Source organism: Geotrypetes seraphini, chromosome 3 (assembly GCF_902459505.1).
Source record: "Geotrypetes seraphini chromosome 3, aGeoSer1.1, whole genome shotgun sequence".
Classification (NCBI taxonomy): Eukaryota; Metazoa; Chordata; class Amphibia; order Gymnophiona; family Dermophiidae; genus Geotrypetes; species Geotrypetes seraphini.
The window spans coordinates 293,432,478-293,451,026 of NC_047086.1; the positions used below are offsets into that span (position 1 = coordinate 293,432,478).

At 41.6% G+C, this 18,549-nt stretch overlaps 1 protein-coding gene across 1 annotated transcript in view; it reads right to left on the reverse strand.

Moving 5' to 3' along the window:
* Positions 1 to 18,549, reverse strand: part of LOC117357416 (sulfotransferase 6B1-like) — an 81,782-nt gene that overhangs the window by 36,079 nt on the left and 27,154 nt on the right. The window contains exons 3-4 of the mRNA XM_033937957.1: positions 10,733 to 10,822; positions 7,007 to 7,133 (exon numbers count right to left, since the gene is read on the reverse strand). Coding sequence (XP_033793848.1) covers positions 7,007 to 7,133; positions 10,733 to 10,822 — 217 coding nt within the window. The remainder of the gene's footprint in view (positions 1 to 7,006; positions 7,134 to 10,732; positions 10,823 to 18,549) is intronic.

Below are 18,549 nucleotides of genomic sequence, written 5' to 3' on the forward strand. Positions count from 1 at the left end.
GGCTCGATTTACGAGCGCCCCCCCCCCCCCCCCCCCACGATCCGGCACCCTCCCCCTGGTGATCCGGCACCCTCCCGCCGCAATCTGGCACCCCCCTGCCGCGATCCAGCACCCCCCTGACGCTTCTTAGCATCTTCTGGGCCTGGGCATCGGCACCGGCATGTCCTGTGGGTTGGTGCCGGTGCCTGAAGATCTGCCTCCTCATCTTGCTGGGCCTTGAGCATCTGCGCATGCCCAAGGCCTGTGAGTTCACGTTCTCTCCAACGTGAACTCGCAGGCCTTGAGCATGCGCAGATGCTCAAGGCCCAGCAAGAAGAGGAGGCAGATCTTCAGGCACCGGCACCAACGCACAGGACATGCCGGTGCCAGTGCCCAGGCCCAGATAACGGTAAGAAGCGGCGGTGGGGGGGTGCCCGATCGCGGCGGGGGGTGCCGGATCGCAGGGGTGGCCTTTGGGGGGAGCAATGCCGGTTCTCGGGGGGGGGGGGGAACGTATCAAAGCGAGTTTCCATTATTTCCTATGGGGAAACTCGCTTTGATAAACGAGCATTTTGGATTATGAGCATGCTCCTGGAACGGATTATGCTCGTAATCCAAGGCACCACTGTATAACAGAGATTCCCACCAAAACGTATAATTTAACCGATCCCAGTTCTTCAAGTTCCTCAAAATAAGTAAGGGTGGCCATACAACGATTCCCCCTCTAGACAAAGCTAGTTTTCTTTAAGTCTAAGATCTTCACTTCTGAAAGGATTATTGCTGTCTGGGCCCCAATACTCAATCATACCTAGATGATCACCCACAGCAGTGATTTACCCAGGTAACTGGGCTCATTGAACATTGCCCTTCCTCAGTCCAACTAAAAGTATACAAGGTTATACAGCACATGTTATTTTAGCCTACTTGGGATGGCTATTCTCAGCGGCATATCTATGTAGGTTCCGTTCATAAAGGAAAGTGGGTATCTACTTTTCTTTATAGAATAGGGAAAGGGAATGGGACTGGAGATTGGAACCACAGAAAGGTGGTATTTCAATCAAAGCGGTTTACATTTTATTTCTTGTGTTGGAATTGGTTTTTTGTGGGGGGGTTTAATTTTTTATTGATTTTCAAAACTTCAATAGTGCAATATACAAATATAAAACATATAATAAATCAATAAAAGCACATTCAACTCACAAATATACATAACCAACCATCTTCTCCCCCCCTTACTCCCCCCCAATGATTAATCAATGAAACACAGAAACATAGATTATCCCAATAACCTTACCCTATTAAAATTAATATTCTCCCATCCTCCCACTCACCCCAAGTGTAAATCATCAAAGGACAAAATTAGGACAGAAATAGCACCTCCCTTCCCTGGACATGTACGAAAATAACAAAAACTGACTCATAATCAAAGACCTACTATAGTGAAGTTGTTGTTGCAATGCACAATTATATCTCTTGTTTGTCTGACATTTGGGGTTTTATCCGTGGAGATGTGATCCCCTTTCTTACTGTTGTTTTGATATTTTTGTACTGCCTCCTGGAGGAAGCTCCCTGTTTTTGGGTTTTCTTGGGGTTTGTTGTTGTTTTTTTTTTATTTTTTTTTTTGGGGGGGGTATAATCTGTTTACTCTTGCTTGTTGTGCCATTTTTGTGTTAGACTTGTTTGTTCTGGGGTTATGCCCTGAGTGTTGTTTGCAGTTTCATTTGAAAACCAATAAAAAATTGTTGTAACATAAAAATATATATACTGCCCAATATCTAAGCAGTTTCCAATATCAGACATTCATAAAAAGTTCCCTAAACACATAGGTACTTATTTTGTACTGGAGCAATAGAGGATTAAGTGACTTGCCCAGAGTCACAAGAAGTTGCAGTTGTGGGGGGGGGGGGGGGGGGAGGGGAAAAATATCAAACCCTGTTCTCCAGAACACTCTCCTCCCACACTAGTGCACACAACACATCTACATTTGTGGCACAGTCATTTATACCAGATCTATAGCTGTCCACACCTAAATCTTAACCAGAACAAAATGGGCATAAAATGTTATACTGATAGTACAAGTATTACATGCCTCAAAGTGTTGAAACTGTTTAATCATGGAAATGCAATCAACTAGTTCTTGACAAACACTGAAAACTATATGTGACTGAATATAAAACTCAAATATGTGAAGAGGGGATCTCGGAGCTACAAACACTTGCCTAAAACACACGAGTGTCTGCCACACAGGTTCGGCAACTATTAATCTGAATATCAAAACAGCAAGAACTGCACTAATAGCTCCGAGATCCACTCTCTTCACATATTTACCGAGCTTATTATATTTAACCACATATACTTTTCAGTGTTTGAGAGTTAGTTGATTGTATTATATTATTTACTCTCTAGTTTGGGGTTATTTTTATTGCTAACCATGGAAATGAACCTTCATTTGGGGGGTTCAAAAGTCATTATTGGCAGCGATTTCCAAACATTGCCCTGCCACCAGATCGCAGCCCACCTCTCTGACATACTTCTTGATTCCTCAGAGGAGGACTGTGGTAGAGAGAAGAGACCAGGAAGGTGGCAGGGAAGCATTTGGCTACTGAATTAAAGTGGATTATAAAGTGTTGGTGGATGAGGCTTAGGCTTCTATAGAGTGTTGCCTGCAGCCAGTCAGCCACCTCTCCAACTTGCCTGCAGCCCATCTGCCCCTCTCTCTCACACACATCCTACCTACCCTTCACTCTCAGGCACATATTTTCCCCCCTTCCCTCTGACCCACAGAGCTCGTTAATTTTGCTGTCTCATGCCCTCCCCCCCCCCGCACTTCAATAGAAATCAGCAGGAGGGATGCCTACACCCTCCTGCTGCTGCCATGAATGCTCCCGCCAGCCCCCCCAACACACATCTCCTCCTTCCTAAAAAAAATAAAAAATTGCCGTTTCATTGCCCGTTAATTCAAGTTTTTTGGAAAACTATACGAGTAAACTGACTTCAGTTCTTGGAATCAATATACCTTTATCATATGGGACAGTTTTATTTGGTATCTCATTCCTGCCTGGAAATCTGCTTGATGTATACAGGGATAGGAGTGGGGTTGCAACTAATTATGAGAAATTGGAAGAATTGGGACCATTTAAATTTCCCTTTTTGGTGGGAGACACTTTGCCTATATTATAGATTTGAAAGAATATTAGCAAAACAAAAAGGTGATTCCCTGCAATTTAAATGAATTTAGAGTCCTATGGATTCGTTCATTAAAATAATTAATTTACAAATATTATTGAGTTAAAGAAGTATCAATTCCTAATGTTTGTTTTTATGCACATCGGAGGGGGGGGGGTAATTGGGTTGAGGGTAAGGAAAGGGTAATTTCAGTAGAATATATATTTATGAAATAGGTGATATCATATTTCTTACTTATGTATAAGTACAGTTAAGAAGCGAGAGTAAGTTAGGTAGGGGAGAGGGAGGGGGAGGGTTTTATCTCATTGATATATCCTTAAGGTATTTAAGTGCTGTTCAAGAATGTTATTGCTTAATTTTGTTACACTTGTTGTAAACTGTTTTTATATAATCAATAAAAATTTAAATGAATAGAGCCCACTTACACAATCAAACCAGCATTTTACATGAAAAACTGGTTTACAAAATTACCTTCCATGCGGATGAATACCACCATTTAGATATCTAAGTTAGAACTATGTGGAATTTCCTAAACCCTGCCTCTTTTGGACAATTTATAACAAAATAATCCATTTAAGGGGCTAGATTTAAAAGAAAAAACACATACAAGAGAATTCTATATATGGTGTCACACATTAGGTGCTATTTCTGCACCATAAAGTTCCAATTGATGCAAAGCGTTGAAATGGGGCAGAAACAGCAGATCCACCTGAAAACACACATTTGTGTGTTTCCGTGAGGATCTGCGAAGGGGGTTTGGCTATGGCAGGGTAAGGCATTCCCTTAAAATACGTGCAGTGTTATAGAATATTGCAGCTGCACACTGTAGGGGTGTTTCCTTATTCACACCTGAAGGTGTGACCTCTCTGACGTCATAAAGCCTGAACCATGCAAGAAGAGAAAGAAGAAAACATCTTTGCTGTTTATGATGCCTGATGCATTCTGGGTATGTACCAGAACTGTATTCTAGTCAAGGACATCCCGCTATGCCTTCATGCTCAGCCTGTGTGAATCTTGGGGGGGGAAGCATTGCTCCTGTGCTGTTCTTATCTAACGAAGGCGCCTCCGTTTCATAGCCTGGGCGAGACTCTATACAGAAAAGCTATTCATCTAAGTTATGTTTCTGGATTGGTCCGGAGAGGTCATCTGATGAACCAAGTGGAATGTGCCTAATTATTAGTTATTCTGTGTTGAGGTGTGAGGGAGCTTGTATCTTAACATTGGATTCTCTGCACCTCTTCTATAATAATCAAGACCTGAAAAGTTACCTCTTGTGACTCTCTGCCTAAGAGAGAGAACTGGACTTTTATACATCTGGATTCCATCACATAAAGGAAACCTTTGCTGCCAACCCAATTTACAGCTTTTCCAGTGGCTGACGGACTGTTCCTAATCAGAAGAATTTCCCTATCTGCTAAGCGGAGGAAAGACACTGATTCCTTCTCCCCAATTTTGCTGAGGCCTGATCTATGTGGTGAGAATAAGGAATTCTATTTTCTTTTCAGCTGGGTTAGAGAGAGAATTCTATTGTCTTTGGGACAAGGACGTGAAGTAACTGTGGTGATAAGCTATATTTTTAGTTGCTGCTAATCAGGAATTATTATTATAAGGAATTATTTAGAGTGTAAGAATTAGTTTTACTCATTTATCTAGCAAGTGTGGTGTGATAATTATGTACTGAGGTTCATATATGTATTCGGATAGTTTGTGAACAATAATTAGTTATTGCTGCTGGCTTATGAATAATATTTTTCTATTTTCATAATTAAAGTATTTCATAAAGTCTGGGTCTCTATTCTTAGTATAAACTGGCAAAATAACGAACCTTGGGTAAGGAGATTATGGTTTTCCCTAGCATCTGACTAAAACAGGCACGTATTAGTTTATGTAACTGATTAGTCATCCATAAATCTTACTACAACACCCAACTTACACCAGCAGAAATCAGATGTAAATCCCGATACAGAACTCCTGGCACCCAAATCTGAGTGTGGATCCTGGTACTACTGTACATGCTATTCTCTAAAGCAGTGTCTCAAACATTTTTAGCTCTGGCACATTAAACGGAACAAATGGTTTTCGCGGCACATTATAATTAAATAAATAAATCTATTTAATTTTTTGTGGTTTTAAATTTTATAATTTCACAGTTTTTTAAGCTATGTGAAACTAAAGTAGATAGAATTGCTAATCAATGTGTTGGATATGTTTGTTTCTGAGTTCAAATTAACTCAAAAAGCGGCTCAACAGTCGACAAGCAAACACGCATTTCATCATCCACCATCTGAAGTCGTTCTCTTTTTCAATTTAATTTGTCAGAGCTGAAAATCCAAGTTTTGAATCCAAGATAAGATTCAAATGGTAACAAAGCCTTGATTGCTTAGTTGCTCAAGTTAGGATAACTACTGCATAAAAAAATAAAACTAAAATTTACTTGCGGTTAGTTTTCAAAAACAATCACGTCAAAGAATGATGTTTGTCTGGGCAGTTGTATCCTTACGAACACAGACACTCACATGCCATCTATTCTAGTGCATACTTATGAAGGGAATTTTTTAAAAATAAAGCAAAATTCTGGAATCTCTTATGGCACGCCCGGAACCTCTTCAGGGCACACAACTGTGCCATGACACACAGTTTGAGAGACCCTGCTATAAAAGGTGCTGAATACCATTCAAGTGCCATTTATGGAATCTGGCCCATAATGTGATCAGCTCCCCCTCTGCACACTACATAAGCCAGGGGTGCCCAAATGGTCGTCGCGATCGACCAGATCGCAAAGTCAACGTGAGTCGATCGCGTTTGCCTTTGCGATCTTTTTATCCCTGCTGCTTCCCTAAGCCAGGCTTGGCGCGTACAAGCGCCGGACTTACAAAACTTCACCTCCAACGTCAATTCTGACGTCGGAGAGGAAGTTCTGGGCCAGCCAATCACTGTCTGGCTGGCCTGGAACTTCTTCCCTGACGTTAGAATTGACGTTGGAAGTGAAGTCTTGTGGGCCCAGCACTTGTGCGTGCCAGTCCTGGCTCAGGGAAGAAACAGGGAGAAATCGTGTTGGTGGCTTGGGGGTTGGGGTAGGGAAAGAATCGTGGAAGTGGAGAAATCGGCACAATGGATTGGGGGGGGCAGGGGGAGAGAGAAAGAAATGCAGAAAGAAAGAGGGGGCAGGGGGAGAGAGAAAGAAAGGCAGAAAGAAAGAAATATTGACTTTACAGAAGAAGGAAGTGCAACCAGAGACTCATGAAATCACCAGACAAAAAGGTAGGAAAAATGATTTTTTCAATTTAGTGATCAAAATGTGTCTGTTTTGAGAATTTATATCTGCTGTCTATATTTTGCACTATGGCCCCCTTTTACTAAACTGCAATAGTGGATTTTAGTGCAGGGAGCCTATGAGCATAGGAGCAGTGCAGGGCATTCAGCACAGCTGCCTGCGCTAAAAAAAACGCTATCGCGGTTTTGTAAAAGGGGAGGGGGTATATTTGTCTATTTTTGTATGGTTGTTACTGAGGTGACATTGCATAGAGTCATCTGCCTTGACCTCTTTGAAAAAACCCCGGAATATGAATGATAATGAACATTTTCTCTGCCTTTCAGTGTGCTTTGTGTTTTATTTTTTTATTTTATTGTTGGTAGATCATTTTGACTTCGTCATTTTAAAAGTAGCTCACAAGCCCAAAAAGTATGGGCACCCCTGATATAAGCACTTTTGAAGTACCTGTCATGTAAACTGCTTTGAATGTGGTTGTAAGACTACAAAAAGACGCTACATAAATCCCAATCCCTTTCCCTAAAGCATCTGTGGCTACAGATACTATAAGCAGTAGTAACTGTGCTTTACCTTTTCCGATCATGAAGAGCTGGAAGAATTCATCCCATGATTTGAAGCTTGGGAGCCTTGGATTATTATTATGGAAATGGAAAAATGACACTGCCGTATCTTTTGGATTCCGAAAGACGACAATCTTCTGTAAATGGGCAACACCACACAAGTAACCAAGATTAGTATTATGCAGATGTTTCTGCGATACCAGTTTTCTATCTTGCAATTACAGGTTGTGAAATAAAAATAAACACAACTGGAGATGGATCGATCACTTAGAAAACCTGTTCTACTTATGCCTGACAGTGATACAATTTGCAATCTGGTGGAACAGAGCAATTTTCAAAAGGTATTTCTGTGGACATACAGGGTGAGGCAAAAAAATAACCCCTTAGAGCAGGGATTAACCTTTCTTGAGTCATGGACCCCTTTAAAAATATGATGAAAGCTATGGACCTCCTTCCTCTGAAATATTCATATAAACACAGCTTTGCATGGAAATGAATATAAATTACTTTAATAATACTTTGTGTATGTCATATATGTATGAGATAAATAAACTTTTTTTTAATATCTTTATTCATTTTTAAGCCATACATAAGTGCAACATATTATACAATCATATTACACTATAAAAGCACTTAAAATCAACCAAATTGTAATCTCTGACAAATAGATATATCACCCCCATGCTTATATTCAAAAATTGCACTCAAATTAAAAAAATTAAAAAATATTTTCTAACCCCCCCTCACTCACCCACCCTGGAAGTGCATGACCAAAGGGCAAAAATCAACCATCACTCTTTGAAAATTTTGTCAATGGTTCCCAAATCATCAGAAATAAACTTTAAAGTAAAACAATCTAAAAAAAAAACAAAAAACAAAAAAACCCACTCCTTTTTTATGCAAAAAATAATAGCCACTCATAATTATGAAATGTAATCCTATTGTACAAATAAAAACAGATCTACTACTACGTTTTCTACTACCATTACTATTACATCTACTCTCATTATCTGTGAGAAAAATCAACAGTACTGGGCTGTATAGCGAACATAAATATTAATTCTTAATGGACTCTCACGAACCGCTTGAAACCCATCCATGGACCCACTAGGGGTCCTTGGATCCCAGGTTAAGAACCCCTGCCTCAGAGCTATGCACTAAGGTCAGCGATTGTCACCAAACCAGTTTTGACTGCTTTAGCGACGATCGCATTTGCCGACCCGATGCACAAAACAACTCGCCTCGTGTTTTCCCCCTCGATCGCCCATTTGCTGATCCGGCCATGCAAATTAGCTATTTAATATTAAAACCCAATGCAAACTACCTGTACCTCTTATGATTTATATGCAGTACCTATAAAATACAAGTGAACATTTATGCCTGCCTATAAGCAGGCATAAATGTCCACTACTTCAATCTAGATGTGATTTCTGCCACTTTTGCTGTAGTATTTTTTCAAGACACATAGGCATCTGAGTGTCTCTATTAAAGAATCTCAAAGTAGGTGCTTACTCAGCCTTCACACAGACAGCCTGTTATAAGATTACCCCTTTTATGTGCAAAGTTCTTCATTATAATTTGCCTGAGATAGGAGGTACCTATGAGGAAAACAGGTGTGGGGGTGAGCAATGGACTTCCAGTAAGAGGAGGAAAAGACGTAGGGTGTAACCAGAAGAGGTTTATTTCATAAATCTCCAAAACAATAGAAAGTCCAAAGAGTTATCCTATTGTTTCTTGAAATATGGTTTGGATTTTATTGTTTGGAATATTTGGGTCTTTTACATAGTTTTCTTGGAATAATTCTTTGGACTTTTTATTGTTTTGAAGATTTATGAAATAATCCTGATCTGATAGCACCCTGGGTCTTCTTCTTTTCTTACCAGATATACATTTTCACCTCCACTTGTTTTTCTCAGTTTTTTGCTGTAGGGTTTTCTCCTTTTTTTTTTTTTTTTTTGCATAGGACTAGATTTTGTAAACAGCAATGAAAAAAACGGTGCCAAAAAAATCTGTACCAAGCACAGAATACAGTGCTCCAGGTTGCACGCTGTTTCTAGAATAGGGCTTAGAGACTATTTCTGTGCCAAAGTTTGGGAACGAAGAGTTACACCGACTGAAACCTGATGTAAATCTTGGAGCGTACGTTAGGCACGGATCTCTGATATTCAGGAACACTTAGCACATCTTTAATGAACCAAAATAGAGGCAGGAGGGATACTCACTCCCTCCTGCCGCCATGAACTCCACCCCCATGCCAGCCAAACTACCCCCTCACACACAGTTCAATAGAAATTGGCAGGAGTGATGCCCACACCCTTCTGCCACCGCTGTGAACCCCCCCCCCCCGCCAGTCCCCCAATACTTCCCCTTCCTAAATAAATAAAAATTGGTAGGAGGGATGCCTACTCCCTCCTGCTACCAGATGCCCCCTGGCCCCGATCCACTTAGCACATCTTTAATGAACACCCCTGATCCACCCATGCTCCTCTCATTGCCAGGCCCCCTTTTGAGTTGCGCGTTATAAGATTTTCATGCGGATCAATCCAAATTGTTGCCACAGATTGTTAGCACTCAATTATTGGTGCTAATTGGCTGGTTAGCCAATTTAGTTGCAAATGCATCTCAGGACAGCACACAATTTTTCACACAAATTTGCACGCCATTTATAGAATCTGGGGAGGTCTATTGTATAAGTTAATCTGGCCTGTGAGAGGCATTCTGGTGGGGGAGGGGGGGACTGCAGTTATGCACGCATTTTACAAAATATATGGCAGGTGCATTCCCTCTTTTAAGGGAATAATCACAAGAGTGGAAGAGATTTGGATGTTACAGTGAAATAAACTAAGTACCTCAATTAGAAATTATCAGTCTCCATCTGATGATAGAAACATAGAAACATAGAAATAGACGGCAGATAAGGGCCACGGCCCATCTAGTCTGCCCACCCCAATGACCCTCCCCTACCTTTCTCTGTGAATAGATCCCACGTGTCTATCCCATTTGGCCTTAAAATCAGGCACGCTAGAAGCGGGACTCTTTGCCTTCTCGTACTGAACTGTTACATAAGGTTGACCAAATTTATTTGATGTCCAAATTGACTGCTTTAAATAATGATTCCTGTGGAACGTTTCATCGACAGTGGTCTCGTTATAGCTCCTGGCGAGGTCTACTTTGAAACTCTTCTTATTTTTCTTTTGCATCTTCCTTTGTTTTAGGCTTATATTGTATCACTCGGCGGGGGGGGGGGGGGGTTCTGTTGTTTCATATGGGCAATGTACTTTTGCTGTTGGCATACTGCCTGTGTACTGTTTTCATTTTGTTTAATAAAAAATTTTAAACTTCAAAAAAAAAAAAAAAAAAAAAAAAATAAATCAGGCACGCTGCTGGCCTCAATCACCTGAAGTGGAAGACTATTCCAGCGATCAACCACCCTTTCAGTGAAAAAGAATTTCCTGGTGTCCCCGTGCAGTTTCCCGCCCCTGATTTTCCACGGATGCCCCCTTGTTGCCGCGGGACCCTTGAAATAGAAAATTATCTTCTTCCACCTCGATGCGGCCCGTGAGATACTTGAATGTCTCGATCATGTCACCCCTCTCTCTGCGTTCCTCGAGTGAGTACAGCTGCAACTTATCCAGCCGTTCCTCGTACGGGAGATCCTTGAGTCCCGAGACCATCCGGGTGGAGGAACAGATATTTTTTTACCTAGGAAAATTTGTTGAGAATAAGGCACACTCACCTTTACTTTTTTTTTAAAGAATGACTTGGGGATGTTATTGTGATGAAGATGAGTCGTTAACACCCTTGGTGAAGGCTGCTGAATTATTCTCTGGAAAACAGAACAAAAATGTAAATATCCAGGGCTCAAATCACACTGTGAAATTCTGAGGGCAGGAAATTTAGACAGTGTACACAAAGACACAATTAAATGGAACATCCACTGTAAACTTTGCCAATATTACTGTACCAGAAAACCAATGGGATCATGACCCTAAGAGAATTGTGGAGAATAAAGAGGTTATTTTCACCTGGGATACCTCAGACTGAAAGAAAGCTGGATGCAAAGAAACCAGACAGTCATAAAAAAGAAAAATTCCAGAACAGCATAAATCATAATATGTCAGTTTATTTAAAGGACTTGGTATATCACACATTTGAGAACCATCATGGCAGTTATACAAAATAAAAAAAGTAACAAATACTACCCCCCCCCCCCATTTTATCAAGCTGCACTGCCAAGCAGTGCGATATAAATGCCGAGTCGCCCATAGGATTAGAATGGGCAGCTCGACATTAAGCTGGTGCTGCTTTGCAGTGCAGCTTGATAAACAGGGGGGGAGTGGGGGAACGACTTATTATATTTATTTTTTGCAGTTTGGGTACCACACTACCCAACGTGTTGGGCTGTTTACATAAAAACATTCATAATATATATTTTTTTAAAACAACCATTCATAATATATAATAAATATAAACCAAAACCAAACACATCAAACATACACATAGAAAAATGATGGCAGATAAAGGCCAAATGGCCCATCCAATCTGCCCATCCACAGCATCCACTATCTCCCCTTCTCACTAAGAGATCCCATGTGCTTGGCCCATGCTTTCTTGAATTCAAACAAACACAGTCTGTCTCCACCACCTCTACCAGAAGACTATTCCATGCATCTACCACCCTTTCTGGAAAAAAAAAAAAGTATTCCTTAGATTTACTCCTGAGCCTATCACCTCTTAACTTCATCCTATTCCCTCTCATTCCAGAGCTTCCTTTCAAATGGAAGAGGCTCTCTTCATGCATATTTATGCCACATATGGTAACATAGTAGATGACGGCAGATAAAGACCTGAATGGTCCATCCAGTCTGCCCAACCTGATTTAATTTAAATTTTTTTTAATTTTTCTTCTTAGCTATTTCTGGGCAAGAATCCAAAGCTCTACCCGGTACTGTGCTTGGGTTCCAACTGCCGAAATCTCCGTCAAAACCTACCCCAGTCCATCTACACCTTCCCAGCCATTGAATCCCTCTCCAGCCCATCCTCCCCAAAACGGCCATATACAGACACAACCGTGCAAGTCTGCCCAGTACTAGCCTTAGTTCAATATTTAATATTATTTTCTGATTCTAGATCCTCTGTGTTCATCCCACGCTTCTTTGAACTCAGTCACTGTTTTCCTCTCCACCACTTCTCTCGGGAGCGCATTCCAGGCATTCACTACCCTCTCCGTAAAGTAGAATTTCCTAACATTGCTCATGAATCTACCACCCATCAACCTCAAATTATGTCCTCTGGTTTTACCATTTTCCTTTCTCTGGAAAAAATTTTGTTCTACGTTAATATCCTTCAAGTATTTGAACGTTTGAATCATATCCCCACTGTCCCTCCTTTCCTCTAGGGTATACATATTCAGGGCTTCCAGTCTCTCCTCATACGTCTTCTGGCGCAAGCCTCCTATCATTTTCGTCGCCCTCCTCTGGACCGCTTCAAGTCTTCTTACGTCCTTCGCCAGATACAGTCTCCAAAACTGAACACAATACTCCAAATGGGGCCTCACCAATGACCTATACAGGGGCATCAACACCTTCTTTCTTCTACTGGCCAAGCCTCTTTATACAGCCCAGCATCCTTCTGGCAGCAGCCACCGCCTTGTCACACTATTTTTTTCGCCTTTAAATCTTTGGACACTATCACCCCAAGGTCCCTCTCCCCATATCAGCTTCTCACCTCCCAGCATATACAGTTCCTTCCAATTATTAATCCCCAAATGCATTACTCTGCATTTCTTTGCATTGAATTTTAGTTGCCAGGCATTAGACCATTCCTCTAACTTTTGCAGATCCTTTTCATATTTTCCACTCCCTCTTTGGTGTCTACTCTGTTACAAATCTTGGTATCATCAGAAAAAAGGCACACCTCACACTTCAGCAATGTCACTCACAAACATATTGAACAGGATCGGCCCCAGCACCGAACCCTGAGGAATTCCACTACTCACCTTTCCTTCCTCCGAGTGATTTCCATTAGCTACCACCCTCTGGCATCTGTCCGACAGCCAGTTTCTAACCACTTTGGATCCTAACTTCAGCCCTTCAAGTTTGTTCAAGAGCCTCCTATGAGGAACCGTATCAAAGGCTTTGCTGAAATCTAAGTAAATTACATCTAGCATATGTCTTTGATCCAGCTCTCCGGTCACCCAATCCAAAAATTCAATCAGGTTCGTTTGGCACGATTTACCTTTTGTAAAGCTATGTTGCCTTGGATCCTGTAACCCATTAGATTCAAGGAAGTACACTATCCTTTCTTTTAGCAACACTTCCATTATTTTTCTAACAACTAAAGTGAGCCTGTAGTTTCCCGCTTCATCCCTGTGACCACTTTTGTGAATAGGGACCACATCCGCTCTCCTCCAATCCCTGGGAACCACTCCCGTCTCCAGAGATTTGTTGAATAAGTCTTTAATAGGTCCTGCCAGAACCTCTCTGAGCTCCCTCAGTATCCTGGGATGGATCCCGTCTGGTCCCATCACTTTGTCCACCTTCAGTTTTTCAAGTTGCTCATAAACACTCTCCTCCATGAATAGCGCAGAATCTACTCCATTTTCTTGTGTAACTTTGCCAGACAATCTCGGTCCTTCTCCAGGATTTTCTTCTGTGAACACAAAACAGAAGTATTTGTTTAGCACATTTGCTTTTCCTCATCACTCTCCACATATCGGTTCCCAGCATCTTTTAGTTTAGCAATTCCATTTTTCATCTTCCTCCTTTCACTAATATATCTGAAAAAATTTTTGTCTCCTTTTTTACATTTTTAGCCATTTGTTCTTCCGCCTGTGCTTTCATCAGACGTATCTCTCTCTTGGCTTCTTTCAGTTTCACCCTGTAGTCCTTTCTGCACTCCTCTTCTTGGCTTTTTTTATATTTCACGAATGCCAATTCTTTCGCCTTTATTTTCTCCGCCACTAGTTTGGAGAACCAATTTCCTTTTTCTCTTGTTTTATTTATTTTCTTCACATAAAGGTCCGTAGCCAATTTTATCGCTCCTTTCAGCTTAGACCACTGTCTTTCCACCTCTCTTATGTCCTCCATCCTAACAGCTCTTTCTTCAGGTACTCTCCCATTTCATTAAAGTCCATATGTTTGAAATCTAGGACTTTGAAGTGTCTCTCATATCTTGCCTCTCCTGCCTTTCCTCCACAGTATGTTTGTTTGATTTGTTATAATTTGATTGTGTATGCTTTCCTGGAACCTGCGCAGAACTGTGGATGCAGCGGAATACAATTTTTTAAAATAAACACACACACATATTGAGATGCTTAAGTCTGACTCTATACACCTTATGATGAAGACCGCCAACCATTTTAGTAGCCTTTCTCTGGACTGACTCCATCATGTTCATATCTTTTTGAAGGTGCGGCCTCCAGAATTGTACACAATATTCTAAATGAGGTCTCACCAGTCTTATACAGAGGCATTAATACCTCCTTTTTCCTACCACCCATACCTCTTCCTATGCACTCTGGCATCCTTCAAGCTTTCGCCGTTGCCTTTTGAACCTGTTTGGCTACCTTCAGATCATTAACACAGCAAAAATGGAGAAGACGGGACGAGAGGTAAAAGGTAAAGTCCCAGCAGAAACTAATCCTCATTCGTCATAGATAAATCTTTCAAAACTTTCATTGAAAAGTTTCTTCTTATTCAGAAATCCAGACAGACAGCTTAGATAATTCTTAATCTGTATCTTTATTGAATGTTGCTTGCCCCAACATAAAAGCCCGACGGGACCCGTTTCGCCTAACAAAAGGCTTTTTCAAGGGTTCCAAGGGGGGGTACTCTTTTTAAGTCCTCTCAATCCCAGGGCAGGAGCAACTACCCTGGGATTGAGAGGACTTAAAAAGAGTACCCCCCCTTGGAACCCTTGAAAAAGCTTTTTGTTAGGCGAAACGGGTCCCGTCGGGTTTTTATGTTGGGGCAAGCAACATTCAATAAAGATACAGATTAAGAATTATCTAAGCTGTCTGTTTGGATTTCTGAATTAAGAAGAAACTTTTCAATGAAAGTTTTGAAAGATTTATCTATGACGAATGAGGATTAGTTTCTGCTGGGACTTTACCTTCAGATCATCACATACTATCACTTCCAAGTCCCACTCCTCTTTTGTCCATAAAAGTTCTTCACTCCCTAAACTGTACCGTTCCCTTGGGTTTTTGCAGTCCAAATGCATGCCTTGCATTTCTTAGCAATAAATCTTAGTTGCCTAATTTCAGACCATTCTTCAAGTTTTGCTAGATCCTTCTTCATGTTATTCACACCAACAAGGGTGTCTACTCTATTGCAGATTTTTGTATCGTCCGCAAAGAGGCAAATCTTGCACAACAGCCCTTCAGCAATATCGCTTGCAAAAATGTTAAAAAGAACAGGTCCAAGAACTTAACTTTTGAAGGCACACCACTGGTAACATCCCTTTCCTCAGAGCGATCTCCACTGACCACTACCCTCCGACTGGGTCAGGAACTGGTTGAGTGGAAGGAGACAGTTAATTTGGGGCCCATACCGAGGGCACTCAGTTTATTTATTAGACACTTGTGTGGAACACTGTCAAAGGCTTTGCTAAAGCTTTAAAAGCTAAATACACCACATCTAGCACACTCCCTCTATCCGATTCTCTGATCACCCGGTGAAAGAAATTGATCAAATTTGTCTCACAAGACCTGTCTCTAGTGAATCCATGTTGCCTCAGATCCTGTAATCCACTGGATTCCAGAAATATCACTCTTCTATATTTTAGAAGCATGTCCATTAATTTACTTACCACAGAAATCAGCATTATCAGCCTGTAGTTCCCTGCTTCTTCCTTCCACTTTTATGGAGAGGAACCATATCTGCCCTTCTCTAGTACTCCAGTTCCACTCTCAACTCTAGAGAAGCATTGAAAAATGTCAGCTAGCAGAACTACCAGAACTTCCTTAAGTTTCTTCAGTACCCTCTAATGTACACCTTCTGGCCCCATTGCTTTGTCCACCTTTAGTTTAGCTTGCTCCTCACAAACAAAATCCTCTGAAAATCATTCAGAGTCTACCTACCGGTTCATAGAGAAAACCGCGGAAGACAAAGGCGCGCACCGACAACTGAGCGCAAGATGGAGGCGTGCGCCGAAGAAAATGACAGTTTTTAGGGGCTCCGACGGGGGTTTTGTTGGGGAGCCCCCCCACTTTACTAAATACAGATCGCGGCGGCGTTGTGGGTGGTTTGGGGGGTTGTAACCCCCCTCATTATACTATAAACTTAACTTTTTCCCTGTTTTTAGGGAAAAAGTGAAGTTTTCAGTAAAATGTGGGGGGTTACAACCCCCAAACCCCCCACAACGCGGCACGATCTGTATAAAGTAAAGTGGGGGGTCCCCCCACACACCCCTGTCGGAGCCCCTAAAAACTGTTATTTTCTTCGGCGCGCACCTCCACGCTGCGCTCAGTTGTCCGCGCGAGCCTTTGTCTTCCACGGTTTTGACCTGACACCCTACCTACCTCTATCCCTATTGGTATTTGTCTTCTGCAGTTTCACCATACCACCATAAAGACATATAAAAGCACAGAAATCTTATCTGTATCTAATCTAATACCATCTACAGTTCAAAACATAGCAGCATAATCTAAAAAAGCCTGTTGGAACAAATATGCTTTTAATGATTTTTGAAATTGTAGACAAATTCTGCATGCTCCATAAGCCCACTCACTGGAAGAGTATTCCAAAGTCTTGCTCCTACCACATAAAATAGCCTGGCTTTGGCATGACCCAAGCTAATCTGTTAAAATGGTACATCCAACAACAATTTATCTACCGACGGCACTGAACTTCAAGGGATATTAAATGAAAATTGAATAGTTTATGGATCCCAAGAACAGAATGAGGGCCTTAATGGAACATACCAGTCAAGCTTCTCACATAAGTAAGCCAGTAGCCCTGTCTTTAAAAAGCTTAAAAGTCAAGACAAGATCTTAGACCCTAATCTTCATGACCATATCAGTCTAGCACTTCATGTACTGGTTGCTCATCCAAGCCAAGGTTAAGTTTAACAGTGTGCAGGCCAATGTGCGACTTAATAAAATTTTAACATAAGTCGGAGGCCCTGGTTACGGATGTTGAGTTGTGTCGTCAATGGGGCTTAGATTTTTCTCTGCATTGGGTGGATGGTCACTTTAAATATCTAGGGATTCACCTGCCCTCAAATCCAAGCTCCTTATATCAAGTTAATATATCCAGTCTACTCCAACATACCAAACAACAACTGATTAAATGGCAGCTCTTGCAATTATCCTTGGGAGTTGTGTTGCCATATTTAATATGGTGGTGCTTCCCAAATGGCTCTATACTTTCCAACTCCTTCCCCTATGGCTAACTAATAAAGATTGGTGTCTTTTACAGAGGGAATTAGTTAAATTTTGCTGGGCAAGGAAAAAGCCGAAATTGAAATTTGCTAGTTTATTGGGACCTGGAAGAAGGGGTGGATTGGGGATTCCAGACCTCAGATTGGGCATGTAGCCTTCAACATCTTCAAGATTGGATTATGGATGGTGATACTTTTACCCCGCTGATTTACGAACAGGCGTTAATCCATCCACATCACCTCCATACACCTCGCCTTCGTTACCGGTCCAGATCCGTCAGAGTTCAATCTTGAGTTATATGCGGCAAGCTTGGGACCGTTTGCTGAGGGCTATGCATTTTAATATAGCAGTGACAGACCTCCTGTCTATTCAAGGCAATGGTGATTTCGAGCCTGGAATGACCTCAGTGGATTTTTGCAGTTGGGGGGCCCAAGGGGTTCATTTCATAGCACAATTGTTCGATGCGCGGGGTGCTGTCCAATTGTTCCCAATTTTTTCTAAGCCATTGACTATGGGGCCTGGAGATTGCTTTGGGTATGTTCAATTGATTCATTATGTAGCCACTTTGAAACAGTCAGATCTTTCTGTGGGAGTCAGGGATAGAGTGCATACTTTTTTGAGAGGGTTGAGGGTGACATGTTCGTTTCTTTGTTACATAAATTGCATAGAGGCGTGGAGGCAGGAGCTCCCAAATCAGACTTAGCCCACAAGTGGAGTGTGGAATTGGGGGGGGTGCAGATTCTGGAGCTTGATATTAGTCAGGCTATCCATCGGATACCTTATGTTTTCTCTGATTCTTTATGGAGAGAATGCACTTACCAATTTCTTCATAGGGCCTATTTTACCCAGGTGTAGGCTTTTCATGCTGTATTGGTTCCCTCCTCTACGTGTGTCAAATGTAATCAGGCTCCCAATACATTTTCTCATGCCTTTTGGCATTGTCCGACTATTCAATCCTTCTGGACTGGAATTTTTGCTTACTTGCGGGCTTTATGGGGCATTCAGGTATTGGGTGCCTTGTTTGGTAAAGCGGCCTTCTGTGGGATTTTTGGGCAGGGATGTCGTCTGCTGTTTCAGAAGGCATGTATGGTGGGTCATAAATGCATTATGCAGTCTTGGGTACACGAAGCTTCTCTAAATTATTGGCATTGGAGGAATCAACTCCACCA